The sequence below is a fragment of the Stegostoma tigrinum genome, chromosome 2, assembly GCF_030684315.1.
Source record: "Stegostoma tigrinum isolate sSteTig4 chromosome 2, sSteTig4.hap1, whole genome shotgun sequence".
Classification (NCBI taxonomy): domain Eukaryota; kingdom Metazoa; phylum Chordata; class Chondrichthyes; order Orectolobiformes; family Stegostomatidae; genus Stegostoma; species Stegostoma tigrinum.
Genome location: NC_081355.1, coordinates 16,016,909 through 16,033,718, shown reverse-complemented (window position 1 = coordinate 16,033,718; position 16,810 = coordinate 16,016,909). Strand labels below are relative to the sequence as shown.

General features: G+C 37.7%; 1 protein-coding gene across 1 annotated transcript; it reads left to right on the top strand.

The window, feature by feature from the left end:
• Nucleotides 1-1,835: 1,835 nt before the first annotated feature.
• Nucleotides 1,836-13,710, top strand: LOC125465481 (interferon regulatory factor 4-like). Its single transcript, XM_048559074.1, has 9 exons — nucleotides 1,836-1,886; nucleotides 2,317-2,519; nucleotides 4,494-4,680; nucleotides 4,886-4,971; nucleotides 5,076-5,211; nucleotides 6,706-6,813; nucleotides 9,104-9,466; nucleotides 9,849-9,964; nucleotides 13,151-13,710. Exons 2-9 carry the CDS (start codon nucleotides 2,319-2,321, stop codon nucleotides 13,289-13,291), a joined length of 1,338 nt encoding a protein of 445 aa, XP_048415031.1. The 5' UTR covers nucleotides 1,836-1,886; nucleotides 2,317-2,318; the 3' UTR covers nucleotides 13,292-13,710.
• Nucleotides 13,711-16,810: the final 3,100 nt, after the last annotated feature.

The window sequence follows — 16,810 nt, the reverse complement described above, 5'->3', positions numbered from 1 at the left end:
CAGGTAATTATCGCAGAAGAGAGAACGCACGTTCGGAGCCAAAGCGGAAATGTTGGATTTTGTTGGGCTTTTCTCTGTCTCCTCCCCTCCCGCCTCACACGTTTCCACAAGGAAATGATTTTTCCCTCTCAGAATAGAGTGATAAAATATGACGGATGAAAAACAACAAAAGCACTTCTTGGAAATGAAACTAGCAACTGGTTGAAGCTCAGATAAACTGATGTGACCAGAAAAAAAAGCACCGAGAAGATAACAAATAATTCAATGTTAGAATTTCTAACCACAGACAAATTCTTCCGTATAAACAACTGGGACGCAAATGTGTCATACTATTTTCTCCAATTAGGTGAAATTGAAGTCCATATCTTGACAGAAACGAATGCTTCCAGGGGAGGGGGATGCTTTACAATGGAAATATAGTCTAGTATATTACCGTCACTGGGGGAATGGGGTTTTGGGGAGTGAAGCCCGAGTGGAAGGGAGAGGGGATTGGGATTGATGGAACGCCGGTGGATTTTGCAAAAGATGGATGACCGGTTCATGAATGGACCCTTGGAGAGATGCCCAGGAGGTGGCGGTACTGAATTGGTTCTTAATAAAATTCTAATCCGGTTAAGTGTTTCCACCACGCTTCCATGTAATTGCAAGTGCATCTCCAAAGCATACATTCAATATATCCATATATTCTGTATACGTCTGGAACTATCTAAACTGGCACCGCTTGGTCAGAAAAACACACGAACACTTGTTAGAAAACAGAATTTCTCCACCCCCAAAATTGTCATGTGCTGCAATTATTTCCTGCAGACATGTTCCTTCTGGCTCGGCGTTACTATCCCAAGTTCCACCCACTGACAATTATCCCTGCGTCTAGCAGCATCTGTGGTGAGAAAACATTTTAGATCCAGTGATCCTTTTCAGGTCAGCCTGTAGGCGGTACCCTGGACCCAAAACGCTGACTCCACTCTCTATCACAGATACTGGCAGACCTACTTAGCGAGCTTCTCTAGCAACGTCTGTTTGCTTTTGTTTTGTTTCAGATTTTCAGTATCCGTACTTCTTTTGTTTATTATTTTTCTCTGCACGTTAGCCGGACAGCCAATCTGGCTGCAGCCGTGGAGCATTATTTCAATAGCGAGATACGAGTGGGGATCCTTTTTTGAGCCTCTTCAACTGCGCCCCTGGGGGACGCTGGGGGTCAATGGCAGAGGTGGTCTCACTGCCAGACTTGGGAACCAAGATCCCTGAGGTTGAGTGGTTCAACGTTGCAAACTCCATTCGAAGTCATTGGTGACTTTCAGGAACCCAAATAGGCCATTTTTTTGAAACACTTTAAAACTGCCCAGGGAGAGGTCAACTCGATGTTTGCAGTGACAGGGCAGATAACTGATAGTCTGAGGAAATATTTGGAAACTTTCAATTGACTAAATCACTGCACTATAAGATTGACTCCGTTCCTTTGATATATAATTTATGGCAATTTCATTTCCAAGGCAATTGCACACTGAGGTATATGAATAGTATCCAATTCTGACTGAAAATTTGTGACTGTATTCCTGAGAAATGTTATGCGTAGTTTTTCCACTGCTCAGGTAAAAAAAAAGACACACGCACCCCCAAAAAAAGCCGATCTGTCAAATTCTTCTGACAAACAAATACGTTAACAATGTTTCGTACTCTGAAATGGAGCAATGTTGTGCGCCGCTGGGGATTTTTGTTTCCTCTTGTCCGTGACACTTCTGTAAAAACAGCCTGTGATTGATTAGCAGCAGTCCCGCCTCCCAGCACTCTTGTATATAAGAGAAAGTTCCTTTTCAGTGCTTGTGCTGAGTGGATCTGCTTCATCGTAACCAGTCAATCAAACTTGAAACACAGCAAGTCCCCAGGTAAGAGGCAACTGGATGACTTCGCTGGGAGTTCTTATTGCAAGATACAGCCGAATTTTGTTTTAGGATCAGACACTGATGGGGTGACTGTCAGCTACTCCTCAACATTTAGGGCTTCATTTAAAATTATTATTATGTGAAAATAGCTTGGCTGCGGGCGAGAGAGTGAAGCCTGGCTTCGTGCGTGCACTTTAATCGGATTTCAAATGATCGTACGTTTAGGTAGAACTGCTAGCTGTTAAGAGGTGTCCCATGTGATTTTGTTTTAAAATGCTCTGCAGGTTTCGTACAACTTTTCCTGCAGTGAATGCCCTTGTATGATCAATATTTTATTTACGCGCCCTAAGACGTGACAGTATATGGTTGCATGTGCCTTTTTATTTCATGAGTCTCTCTGTCTCTCTCTCTCTCTGTATGACACATTATCTAGACATGAATATGGATTCAGACTGCAACATGGCTCCAGTGACTTCCGGAAACGGCAAACTTCGCCAGTGGTTGATTGATCAGATTGATAGTGGGAAATATCCCGGGCTGGTCTGGGAGAATGAAGACAAGACGATTTTCCGCATTCCTTGGAAACACGCAGGGAAACAGGATTACAACCGAGAGGAGGACGCGGCACTTTTCAAGGTAACAGTGCACCTCATCTCTCGAGTTTCTTCGTTTTCTGTCTAACTTCTGATTTTTCTCTTTTTCTCTCATAGGGGGAAGGTGTTAATTTCCTCTTTTAAGAAAAAAAACTTTAATGTCACAGCCTCTTTTTCCGCTTTTTCTTCTATGTAATTGTGCGTGTGATTAATTGGCCTGCTGCATAAATCAGTGGGTTCGAATGAAATTATCTGCGTCTCATCCTGACCGTTACATACCGGCTTCGCCTCCACGTTCACTGTGTTCCCTGTTTACTGCAGACCTCCCTGTTTCTACAACGGCTCTTTATGCTGTCTTGTGATCCCATGTGATCTTGCACATGTCATCAAAGCAGTGTCGTGGGAGAGCCACCTCCAGCTACTTGTGTTGTATTTCGGATAAATGAGGCCTTCGGACAAACGGGGCATTACCATTTCAGTCGTCACGATAAGCCCACAGTGGTAGGCGATGGTGGTGGATCAGGTTGCTTTCTATTACACGGTGACTTGCACAGAACTGCCTTTACTTTCAGGAAAGCTACAACGAGACTTTAGTAGGCGTGCATGAATAATTGTGGTCTAAGTTCACATCTTGTGGTGGAACTGGACAGCAACACCGGTAAACCTTAGTCTTTTGTTTCAGGGAAACTACATCATTGCCAAGAAAGTGTTTGAGTATTTCTGAAGACATTGGCCGGTGAATTTTAAAGTCACTGAAGTGACTCACTGCACATACAAATACGAGATATTTATAATGACTTATTCCCACGGGTCATTATAGTTTCTTTGCAAACGGGGTCACAGGAGAAAGCTTGTTTCTAATTAAAACATACTTGGGGCTTTCCCGAGCTTCCAGTGAATTATTATCGCTTCAAAATGCATGGCTATTTGATCAGTATGATTTAAGCAAAGTACACTTTTTTTTGTTCCAATCATATACCCGATCACACTATTATTTGAAGCCATGTTTTCAGCAGATTGTTTGAGTCTCAAGACTCGGTTTTGCTTGGATAGTACCTAATGGTCTGAATAATGTTAATACACTGTTAATGTCAGGTCGTAGAAAATTAGGATGTGTAATTTCCCAAAGTGACAATGCCCCAACCACGAAGATACCACACATTTTTTGTTTATAGTTTGGCTCACCATTTTCACATTCATTATGGAGCTCTATAGATAGTGCCCTGTCTCCAGGATATAAACCATGGGTATATGTTCAATTGCAGGACTTGATGGCCAAGGAAGGATTGTTTGTGCTGTAATTCAACATTTTTAGAATTAGTCTGCTAATTTCCCCACTATCCATCAAAAAAGTGTGTATATATAAAGGTAACAAAAATAAATATGTTAACCCCCTCCTTACATTAATTATAGCCTGTCAGTTAACTATCATTCACCATTAACTGGTGCATCTCCCACAGCAATGCTGCTACCAATCAGAATCTACTCATGTACCAATTAGCACACATATCATATAGTATAACTGTAAGTGTTCCTTTTAAATTGTATTACAAGTTACCCCATTGAAGGGACAATTAAATGTTTACTTTTTTCAGCAAAACTTAATTTCTCTTTTACCAAACAATTAACCATAGTTAAGCTGAATATAGATAACCAATCATTTAACTTGGAATACACAGTACATCCCTTAATTACCGGTGTATATAATGCTTTTGAATGATGGCAGGTAAGAGACAGTGGAGAAAAATACTTTCAAATTAAAATGAACAATCTATCTTTTTTTAAAAAAAAATTAATCCATTCATAATCACAGTAGTTTTCAGTATGCTGAAGCATTTCACTCTTTGCATTTTATGGGAGTAAAGTTTCTTTCTTATATCCAGCATCCCCATTATTTGTCTTGTGTACATCCTGGTAAATAATTTATCCTACTGTTTTTATACAGAAACAATGTTTATGAAATGGAGTGAATGTTGGTGCTTTGCTAACTCACTCTTACCAAATCATTTCTCCCAAGGCTTGGGCACTTTTCAAAGGCAAATTTCGTGAGGGAATTGACAAGCCAGACCCCCCAACTTGGAAGACTAGACTGAGATGTGCCTTAAACAAGAGCAATGATTTTGAGGAATTGGTTGATCGCAGTCAACTTGACATCTCCGATCCATACAAAGTGTACAAAATTATTCCAGAAGGAGCCAAAAAAGGTATTTGCTCCCACTAACATGATCTTTCAATTGAAGTTTTTTAAAAGCTCGGAGAGTAGAATGGATAAGATTAAACGAATATAATCATAATGTCTTCATACCATCTCTGGATAACTTAAGATTATGGAAAATTGCAGAAATTTCCTTTACTTATTTAATTCCTATGTCTTTACTCATCCTAAGATTTTACCTTTTTTTCCTCAAGGAGGATCAAAGCAAATGAGCATGGAAGGTCCACCGATATCGATTAACCACCATTCGTACCCTACATATCCATCAATGCCACCCCAGGTAAGTGAGCTCCCTGAATTTGAAACATCTCAGATGGCAATTAACATTCTCCACTTCTTTGAGTGGAAAACATGGAACAATAAATATTTTCTTATGGCTTTCAGATACCCAACTATATTGTACAACATGAACGTGGCTGGAGAGATTATGAACAGCCACATCCAGAACTCTCTTATCAGTGCCCAACTGTGCCATTTCCTCCACGAAACCACCACTGGCAAGGACCTGGTTGCGATAATGGTAAGAATGGTTTGTAATATCTTGCATAATGGAATCCAACTAAGATTAAAATAATTAGGCTATCTGTGTGGAAAAACCTGTGCTTCCTCACTTGTAGGACTGATTCTAAGTGCAGACAACTATCTTCACTTCAACCTGAAAACCAATGAATATGATCTAACCTGCAAAAACCTTTCTTCTCATCCTGCTGTAACTTTTGTAAGACTGGCTTCTGAGTAACTCTACCAATATTATCAGTACAATGAATTTGTTCAGCTTGTCGCTCTCATTTTTACTTTCAATATATGTAAGGTGGAACAAAGAGCAGCTAACACACAGCATTAGTAGGATTTTTTTAAAACTGGCTTTAAGAAGTTATTCTTTGGTCCAGTCATTGCTAAATTTAAGTTTGTGTCAGCAGTGGCTTAGTTAGTAGCACTCTTGTCTCTTACTTGGAAAGTTGGACTTTCAGATCACAGCTTGAACCTGAGAAGAGAAAGTCAGCATTCTAGTGCTGCACTATTGAAGGTGTTCTATTTTGAATGATAGCATCACAATTTAAAACAATCTGCACACTTAAGGAGGCAGGTTTTTTTTGTTGTTTTTAGAAACTCAAAGCACTGATTTGAAGAGGGAGCAGAGTGCTAACACCAGTAAACTGGCCGACACTAATCTTTCAACCAATACCAGAAAAGTAGATAATCTGGTCATTACCACGTGGCTGTTTATGGGAGCTAAGTGTGGTAAATTTGTCAACAACAAAAACAGAAATTGCTGGAAATGGCCAGCAAGTCTTGCAGCATCTGTAAAGAAAAAAATTCAGTTAATGTTTCTGGTCTGGTGACCCTTCCTCAGAACTTGTTGGCTAGATTGCAACAGTGACTATACTTCAATGACTCTTAAAATTCTTCAGAAATCTGCTGTCATACATTACCTAACTAAACAATTTAAACCATGCCCAACTCACTTGCATATGTATTGGGATAAAGTAATTTCCCTAACAGATCAAAATGTTTACTTCTAATGTAGAACATATTGCCGCTGACTCATTGGAATGTTAACAGAAGAGATCAATCAGCCCTCCGAAGTTAATTATGCAAATCTATTGCAATTAAATCAATGAGTTGTACAGCAAGGAAACAGGCCCTTTTGGTCCAACCCATCTATGCCAACCAGATACCCTACTTAATCTCATCCCATTTGGCCTGGATCCCTCTAAACCTTTCCAATTCATGTACCCATCTCAGTATCTTTTTGAACGTGTAATTATACCTACCTCCACCACTTCCTCTAGCAGCCTATTCCATCCACGCACCACACCTTGCATGAAAACGTTGCCCCTTGCGTTCCTTTTCCCTCTGCAATCTCCACAAATAGCAAATATGTTTAACAAAATTGAAAAGCACGTCTAGTTAATGTAACTGCTGCATTACTTTTAAATTTAGATAGGTCATACAATGCCACTTTAATTGTTACAAGCTGCATTTTAAACCAATGGTTTTCTCATGGTTTCAGGTTACCAAGTGACTGGATCATTTTATGCTTGTGCACCTGCTGAATCACAGGCGCCTGGTATTTCAATAGAACCTACTATGAGATCTGCTGAAGCACTGGCCCTTTCAGGTAAGTCAATGCATGTGGCATTTACATAATAGCAGTACTTAATCCATGCCTTTGTCACCTCTAAGTTTGACCATTTAAATGTTATAATTATTCCCTCCCATCTTTCACCCTCCATAAACTTGAGTTCCTCCAAAACTTCTCAAGATCAAATTCACAACCCAATCCAATTTCACCCATTTCAATGCAAACTGAACTGTATTGACTTTTTGATTTACCAATGACACACCTTCCGTAAAACTCACCTTTTTTTTGTTTTTCAAAACCCTCCATCACCTCACCTGTCAGAATTTCTGTCACCTTGAACATCCTCTGAGATTGCAGCTCATCACCATCTCTGGCCACTTGCACCTTTCAGCATTTCAGTTGTTCCACCAGTGCTTCACATGCCTTCAGCTACCTAAATTCTAGTCTCTGGAATTCCCTCTCCAGAGCTCTAACTCTTCTGTTCCATGATGCTCTGTTTAAAATTATTGTTTGACCAACCTTTTGATCATCTGCCCTACTAAACCCTTTATGTGGCTCAGTTTCAAATTTTGCTTAATTAGGCACCTGTGACATATCTTACGATGTTTCACTACATGAAAAAGGTTTCAGCAATTTAAAATTGTTCATAAAAATATATTTCTTTATAATCACCTTGCCTATTATGAATAGAATCTAGAAAGTTACAATAAATAGTCAGTTTTGCTTTGAGTAGTTAAATAGGTTTACATGTTTTAACTTACCCAGATTTTGCAAACTGCAAAATAAACCCCAAATTAAAAACTCAGTTTAATGAATTGAATCCTGCAGGTTTATGCAAAAAGACTTGCTAAGTAGCCTGATATTGCAACAACATAGAATTGTTTGAGGCCACAGTGATCAATAGTTCTGGAATAGCAACTAATAAGATAATTGTAATAAATAAGTCAATTTAAATTATCTCCAGTTTTGAGTTGTTGTGCTATAAAATGTAAAAGGCATTTTTGGGAACAGTAGTCTGGTGGGTTTCTTGTCTCTCTTACAACAGAGCCTATTGTTATGAATTAACACAAGTTGATAGTTCAAACAGTTTAAAATATTTCTTAACATTTAGCAACTGTAATTTTATGACAGTGGAATTTGGGTTGTTGTAGTATAAAAAAAATGAGGGACAATATTTTCATCATCAACAGGTGTGTTTACACTGCTTACAATGTGTACCGTTAAGTTTCTGCTACAATAACTAAGTTGTTTGTAAATAAATACAGTAACTGACTGCCTTGAAAATGCAATTGTCATATTTTTCTGGCCCACTTCCTAGATTTCTTTACTTGCTACACTGGCACTGTGATCCCCTCTAGTTGTTCCACACATGATTAATTGCATTTCATTTTGCCCATTAGCAATTTTTAAATGTGGATCAGCGCAGTCAAAAATCTGACAATAAAGCCACTGTCCTTGTGTCCACTGTTAAATCTAGCCATGCGTCCAACCATACAGTGGATGGCAGACTCTTCAGTTGGGTGCAGAAAAAGGGATGAAAGCTTTCTAAATTGGACAAGTGTGACCTCTGATCCTGCCTGGTATTTCTAAGACTTCCTTCCGGCCATCTCCAATCCCTTGAATATCCCATCCTTTCCCCAACCATGGCCACAAGGTTGGCCTGAAGAATCAAAAATAACATAGAAGATGAAGAAGAAGGGAAGGATGATTTCATTCATGAACAAAAGACAAGAAGATAAAAATTGAAAACGAAAATTGAAACAAAGTACAAGCAGCCAGAAAATGAAAAGATTGACTTGATAAGAGAACCATGTGTTGAGAATAAACAACTGATTTTAAAAAAAAATTGTAAAGGAGGGAAAATTATTCAGTGAAGAAAGAAAAGCTAAAAAAGGAAAAAAAAAGAAGAGGTGACAGGTGGAAGACAAATGATGTCGGAAGTTGCCAAATGTAACTTTGGATTTTTGCAAATGGACTTGGGAGTCTTGCTTTGGACTCCTTCAATTATAATATTATTCTTAACCCTGCTTATGTCAAAAATTGGCTATGCTGCTTTTAGAAGTCACCAGGATCTTCTGAATTTCAGAATGTGTGGGTTCTGCCTCTCGAACTCTGAAAAGTTACTTGCCATTGCTTGATGCTAACGAAGCTGCATATTTCAATATGAACTGATTTGATTCAGTCTGTGTGGACAAAAGACTTGGAGCTTACAAAGGAACATGTCCAAAAGCCTTGCAGTTCCATTAATTTTATTTACTGAGAATTATGTCAATGACTTTCGGCGTGCTGATTGTACTGAACACATCAATTTGATTTGCTTTTGCAGACTGTCGGCTACACATTTTTTTGTATTACCGAGAAACCCTGGTGAGAGAAGTGACAACAACCAGCCCAGAAGGTTGTAGAATAGCCCACGGCCAAGATGATAAGCTATTTGCAGCTAGCAACATAGATCAGGTGCTGTTCCCTTATCCAGACAGCAATTCGCAACGTAAGGGTATTGAAAAACTACTCAGTCACTTGGAGAAGGGAGTCCTGCTGTGGATGACGCCTGATGGTCTCTATGCCAAACGATTGTGCCAGAGCAGAATCTACTGGGAAGGACCTTTAGCACCATACAGTGACAGACCTAACAAGCTGGAGAGAGACCAAGTCACAAAACTTTTTGACACACAACACTTTTTAGCAGGTAACAGAGGATATGTATTTTGTTAGCTATTATGTATAATTACTATCCTAGAAAAGTTGCAAAATGTATAACACAAAGTAATACCTTTGCAAGTGTTTAATGTGATTTCAATGTTCTGACATTTTCATAAGCGTAGAGAAAGAGATTTTGTAAATTGTTACTTAATATCCAACTTCTTAAAATTTGGAAATATTTAATTTTAAAATTAAAATATATCGCTTTGAAGGTTATTTGGGGATGAATAGGTAACTTCTGAATATCCTTAACTGTACTAAATTGAAGACAAGTAGTTAGCTTCTGAAAACTATTGAACAGATAGTATTTAAAATAGGTAATTTAAGGCTGATGAACAGCAAGAATAAGAGTTATCATCTTTCCTCAGAACTACAAAGCTATGCACACCATGGCCGGTCACTCATTCCCAGGTTCCAAGTCGTGTTCTGTTTTGGTGAGGAATTTCCAGATCCGCAGAGATCAAGAAAACTTATCACAGCACATGTAAGTAACAATAACAATGTCAATAACATGAAAATCTGAAAGCAACAAACTCTAATTGAAGAAAAACCATACATTTAGGCATTTAATGCTGAGCATTAGTGAGGTGATTAGCAGAGTTCTAGCAAATAGTCATTTTTAGTGTATGATCTACTCTGTGTGAGGATATGCCAAATAACTCAGTCACTCTCCCTCTCTCCTGAAAAGTTGCAATCATCCCAGGCACTTTTTGTATGCTTTTCTTTCACTTTAGTTGAACCAGTGGACTGTTCCTCTTTATGTCATCACTTCATTTACTCCAAAGAGAAGTTGCAAATAATCACAAAGTAAATATAATCAATGACAGTTTCTAAAGATTGTTCATGGATTTGGGGCTTTGATAGTAATAAAAAGAAATGCAGGTCTAACATTTGTTGAAGCTTTAAGTTAAAATGCTGATGGTGGGGACCCTTGACTAACAGCAATGCAAATCACAAAATTGTAGACAGGCTATTCATTAATGCCTGGAAGGCCATGTGTAATGCACAGCCAGATTTTCAATTTGTGTTGCTTACTGATGAAGTTTTTTGCTGGCAGTTCAGACCTGTTAAATTATCCATGGGGGAGGTATCTGACATTTGAATATTGATGAATCCATATGCCATTAATTTGGTGCTACATTTTACATTATTTCAATAGATGACTTAAGTCATGTATATTACTTATGAAGACAAATTATTTTCAATTATAGTTAGAATGAATTACCATCACTCTAAAACCAATATGATTGGCAGCTAATGATGACAAAGGGAAGAATGGACATGTAATTTGTCTACAATTATCGTACATATTTATTGGGAAGAAAGTAGTAACAAAAGTGTATTTGGGTAACAGATATTTGTGGATGTAACACAATATGAACATGGGTGGTTTGCTCAGTGTGAGACATTTGGCCACTCAATTAGAACAGTTGCACGACTCTGCATAACTAACCTAAAACAAATTACTTCATTGTTAGCACGACATACAAAGAATTCATTTTTTAAAGATATGCTTTCAGAAGTTGTTGTTAATGGTTGCATGTATCAACTGTGATAGGGGACTTGAGAATCAAAACTCTCCTGTTGACTCTTAGTAGCAATTGAAGGTCACTCATCTCAGTTCCAAGACATCACTGCAGAAATTCCTCAGGGAAGTACCCTAGGCTCCACCATCTTCAGCTACTTCCTCAATGCCCTTCCGTTTTATCATAAGGTCAGAAGCGGAGATGTTTTCTGATGACTACATGATGTTCAGCACCATTTGCAATTCTTGGATAGTGAGGATACCATTCTGTGTCCAAATGCCGCAAGATCTGGACAATAGCCATGTTTCAGTTGACAAGTGGCAGGCAATGGCCATTTCCATAAAGAGAATCTAACCATCTCCCCATGATATTCCATGGCATCACCATCAGTGAATCTTGCACTAACAACATCCTGGGGGTTACCACTGACCAGAACTGAATTGAACTAGACTTTAAGTACTGTGGCCGGTCAGAAGCTAGGAATTTTGCAACATGCAACTCACCTACTTACTCCCCAAAGCCTATGGACCACATACAAGGTATGGTCAGGAGAATTTCCAACCCTTTCCCGGAAGAGTGCAGCTCAAACAATAGTCAAGAAGTTTGACACCATCCAAGGCAAACATATTTGCAAATTCTACTTAATTAACACTACATCCACAAACATTCAGCCCTACACATCTGATAGTACATGCTGTTGCTATAGAGTATCTACAAGATGCACTGTAGATATTCACCAAGGCTGCCTAGACAGCACCTTCCAAACCCGTGACCCACTACTATGTAGAAGGACGAGGGTGGCAGGATATATGGAAAAACCTCCTCCAATTTCATTGTGAGGATGTTGACAGTATTGGCATAGAAGTATATTGATGTTCCTTCAGTATCGCTGGGTCAAAATCCTGGAACTTGCTTTCTAACAGCATGTGAGTGTATCTCCTCCCAATGACTGCAGCTGTTCGAGAAAATAGTTCTCCACCACTTTCTCAAGGGCAATTAGGGATGAGCAATAAATGCTGACAATGCCCACATCCCATGAGTGAATAAAAGAAAATCATAAAATTGATTCTGTGGAACCTTTATAAACTGCCAGGTCAATTACAAGAAGAGCTCATTTTCTGCCAGATAGATTTGTTAGAATGATAATGCAGATAATATATAGTAATTGATAATTAAAACAATGACATTGGTAGAGTTGCATCAAAAATAGATTTTATCCCTGCAATTCTGACAGGATGGTGAGAAACTTTGTAATTTTTAAAAATTGAAAGTGCTGCAATCTCTTACTAACCCTGAAAGTCTTCAGTGCTCTCTCTCGTGCCTTGAGCAGATATGTCTTATTATTGCTTTGTCCTCTGTCCTTTTTTATTATTGTGTAGAATCCACTATCCTAGAAGGTTAGCTTTCAAGCATGTATGTGTTACTTGTTTTTCATTGCACCTTTGTTTTTCTTTTCTTTATTGGCTGTTTATGTATCCTTCTAAATGTATTCACCCTCCTTTGATCCCCACCATGTTAACCCAAACCCCCTGTCTTTTTAGGCTTCTCTTCGGACACCACCATCACTATCATTCCTGTTTTTAGCTGACTATTCAGATATAAGAGAGGCTTAGATGAAGTCTGTGCACTCAACTTTCCTGCCCCAATCACTTGTGGAGGTATTTGGTCAGTGGGAGATTTTGTATTGACTGAGATCAGAATGACACCCGGATTTGGTATCTCATTACTGGTGATTTCACCGTGCTATCTCTGTGACACCAGTTTTTTTTTTTATTTACTGTGTCATTTTACACAAATTGGTTGTGAAACACAAGACTTCCCATTTAATGATAAAAGATAACCTGCACCATTAAGCAAGTCTCTTGATATTTACCAAGATGACATTTGGCTAGATTATCTTTCATTGTGTATAATGCATGCTAACTTATGTCCGACATGCCGACGTTGCATCTTCCACTTGCTGAGAACACCTCCGACCATCACTATGACCCAATATTGACTTCTTTATTTCTTCATGAAGTAGCTCTAAAGTGATGAGGAATGTTTTTAAGGCTTCCCTTTAGCAATTGTGCAAAATTTTCCTGTGATTGCTTTTTTTAAAACTAGATTTCCCAGTAATATAAACGATTATTATTTTTCCTTAGATCGAACCAGTGTTTGCCAGGCAGCTTTATTACTTCACTCAACAGAACAGTGGACACTTGCTTAGAGGGTTTGAAATACCTGATCATGTGAACAGTCCAGAGGATTATCACAGATCTATTCGACATTCAATCCAAGACTAAAACAATGAGGACAAATAATTGTCATTGTGCCAATCATACTCCAAATCCAGCAATTCTTGTTCTGGAATGCCATTACCTGCGTCACACTGCAAACAACATGGACATCAGAAGTGACTGAATCTACTGCTGAGGGCTGTGTCATGATACTGCCCTGACAATGAGTCATTGTGACAAATGGACTCCTAATTAATGATTGCATTGGCAGTGTCCAGAAATGAAGACAGATGAATTTACCTGCTTTTCATTAGAACACTGCTTATTGTTGTAATCCAATGATTTTTAAAAAATGTAGTTTATTGTATTTATTTTAATGTTCAACAGTCTCAGGGAAATTTTTTTACATCACAGGTGTAAAAGTAAGTTCTAGGATATAATATCCTGTAAGATTCTACATTTTTTTTTTATAAATACTCACTTGTTAAACCGTTACTTTTGTTTTATTAAAACATGAAGTCCAACTTCCAAAAGACAATTTAGTAGGTGTTTTTTCATTATTACGAATGTGTCAAATTTATTATCATGAAAATGAATATTGTTTGAAAATAACTTTGGAAAAGTCTCTTTAAATACCAAAGAAAAGCAACAATCCTCAAAATTCTATAAGAAACGACCCACAACAAAAGTCAGTGACACAATATAACAACTGGTTAAACAGTAATTAAAATTAGCATCAGACCAGTACTGAGGCTTCCTGTTTTCATGTTAGTCAAATGACTTTTTTTTAATCCAATGTTTACCAGCTGTCACTAAGCCAGTGGAGCAATTCCAGATATGAGATACAGAATCGATTTCTTCCTGGTGCAGGCTGCTCAGTCACAAAAGAAACTTATGATAAGCTATTGCACTTTTTTTTTCATGCCGTATGTAATGTGAATGAGCACAATTGTGTCAAAAGTGCACTCACCTTTGGTGATCTACTTCAGCCACAGGCCACAATTCCTTTCTTTGAGCCGTTAACCCAATTTCTTGCTCTTAAACTGTGCGACCATTTAACAAAAATGATTTGAGTTCCTTCTGTTGATTTCAACTTATCACAAAATATGTTTGATTATAATAGAAAGGTTTACCTCCTACATTGAGTGCGAATTAACAGTTCATCTTCAATCATTTTCTCTCTATATGAGGTAGACTGTTATTGTAGAGCACAATTTATAATATTGCTTCAGCTAGCTCTCAAATCAAAGTTGGCAAAAAGAGACTAATTAAGGCTAATCTGATGGTGCCCACTTGCAAGTTTAGGCACTAAATTATTTTGCAGCTAATGTTGCTGTATGTGTGTGCAGGAAGGGCACTTAGGACCTGGGTGAACAGGATATTAATGTGACTGTAAGATTTGTGAAGTTAACAGTGCAGTGACTAAGAAGGAAGTGTAAATTAAAGAGCAAATTCAGGAATGTAAAGACATGAGTGCAGGATTGGATTGAGAGAAAAAAGCTAAGGCCAAAGAAAACTTAAAATAAATGAGAATCTTTAGTTTGCCGATTTTAAAAAAAATCAATCTGCTCAGATATTTTAGTTCACAATGGATTTTAAACTAAACCTTCTAATCCAAACATAGGGAATGCACAACTGTATTACAAAATCTTCTCCATTATTTTTGAGTTATTAATTTTCAGTAACAGATGTTACTTTTGGCTTTGTTTAATGAATCACGTTATTAGAAGGGTACATAGATTGATTTGGGCAACGCATTTTGCTGCAGTGGGTTTAGCTTGTCTCAAATGTGTAAAAATAGCCATGTCACACTATTCAACACACTTAGAATGTGAGCCAGATAGCAAGATGCCATTTTTTTTGCAAAGCACTTCCTACAGCTGTTTTTCAGTCTAATTATGCATCTATCCCTTATCTGAATTGGCTGAACTGTTAATAGATATGTATCGAGGAATGTCACTATCCTTACTATTATCTTGATATGAAAACCTGTTGTGTAACAGGTATGACTACGCCTACAGTGTTTACTATTTAACTGAGGTAAACAAAAGCATTATTGAGAAGAGACAGCAGTTCTGTGGCAAGGAACTGGAAAATCACAGTCAATGTCTAATGTGTTGTAGCAGAGCACATTGGTCCAGTAAGTGGATTGGTGTCTACTATTACCAAAACCATTTTAAACAAAGTAAAAGATATGATTTTAAACTAGCTAGTTAATACAAAATAGGCCTTAATTGTATATTGAATAATGGCCTTGCACGTATATTGAACAATTTACCAATTAGCTACAGCGAGTGACTTTAGTCCCCTAATGTAGAATGGAAAATCTTAGGGTGCTTAAGAACAATAATAATTGTCTCAGATAAAAATCATCTTTCCTTCCACTACAGTATAAAATGTACACAATCAGATAATATTGCTGAATCTGCAAACTTTGTATAAATTGGAAGTTAAGGTTAAACAATACAGCATTGTTTTTATTTTGATGGACTGGTCTGACCCTATACAGACTATATAATTGAAGTCTGCTTCAGGGATCATAAACGTTCATTCTGCAATAAGGTTACATTGCAGAAGCAGACAGTCATGAATGTGATGATGTTAAAGAGGGATTTGTATACATAGCATCTTTGGTGTGTTCTCTTGTTTATATTGGTTCAGGTCTACTGACCAATTTGGTAACTTCTATCATTATATTTGCACATACAACTGATACCTAAAGTCTAATGGCATTTATTTTCCTATCTGACACCCTAAGTCAGAGTCAAGCATTCAGAATGGAGACAATGGCAGTGAAACTTGGAGTAAAATCATCAAACCTTTGCGCAGCATGTTTTGTAACTTGGCATAAATGATTAAATGAATGACTGTACTGCATTAGAACGCACTCAAAAAGGGAGTGAACAACTAACTGATTCCACGTGGAGCTGAAGTAGGAAGGAAACACAATTAGTAGTCTGAGGTCTAAGTAAAGGCTTGTATAGTGGAGTGAGCTGAATGGCTTGAACTCTCTTATTCTTCCATTATTTTTGGTGCTACTGGCACTTTCAGTATTATGGCAAGTTAATTACATATGCAAGCTAGAAATGCTTGATGTCAGTGCACCTTTGAAATATTAACTGATGCAGCTAGAGATGAAGTATTGATATATCCATTGAACTGCCAGCCCTTGGTTTAATTAAACTATTGCAATACACTGGGTGTAGATTTAAAATAGGGTATAATTATTATTATAATAGTTCAATTATTTATTCTTCCCTGTAGTTGAATTAATTAAGAAATTCATATTTCCTAATATGTAATGAGCTGTTTATTATGTTCGGAACATTAAGACATCTTAGAGTTCAAAACTCATCTCAGGCACTATCACAATATGTAGTTTAGGATTACCCACCCATTCTCTGTGGAGTCTTATACTTACTTTATGGATTACAGTGAAGGCAATTATCAAGCACTTCCTATAACAGACAGATAATCCAAAATTGCTTGTTTTGTGCCACTACCCAAGACACAGTGTTTGGAATAAAATAATATTGTTCTGACTTACTCTTTCAAACTGATCGTGATTAACTAATTGTATTGTAC

Excerpts from the sequence above, each read along its gene's own strand:
- LOC125465481 (XM_048559074.1), top strand. The coding sequence starts at position 2,319 with ATGAATATGGATTCAGACTGCAACATGGCTCCAGTGACTTCCGGAAAC. Across the intron at positions 2,520-4,493 it reads AGGACGCGGCACTTTTCAAG|GCTTGGGCACTTTTCAAAGG; the intron begins GTAACAGTGCAC and ends ATTTCTCCCAAG. Across the intron at positions 9,467-9,848 it reads CACACAACACTTTTTAGCAG|AACTACAAAGCTATGCACAC; the intron begins GTAACAGAGGAT and ends ATCTTTCCTCAG.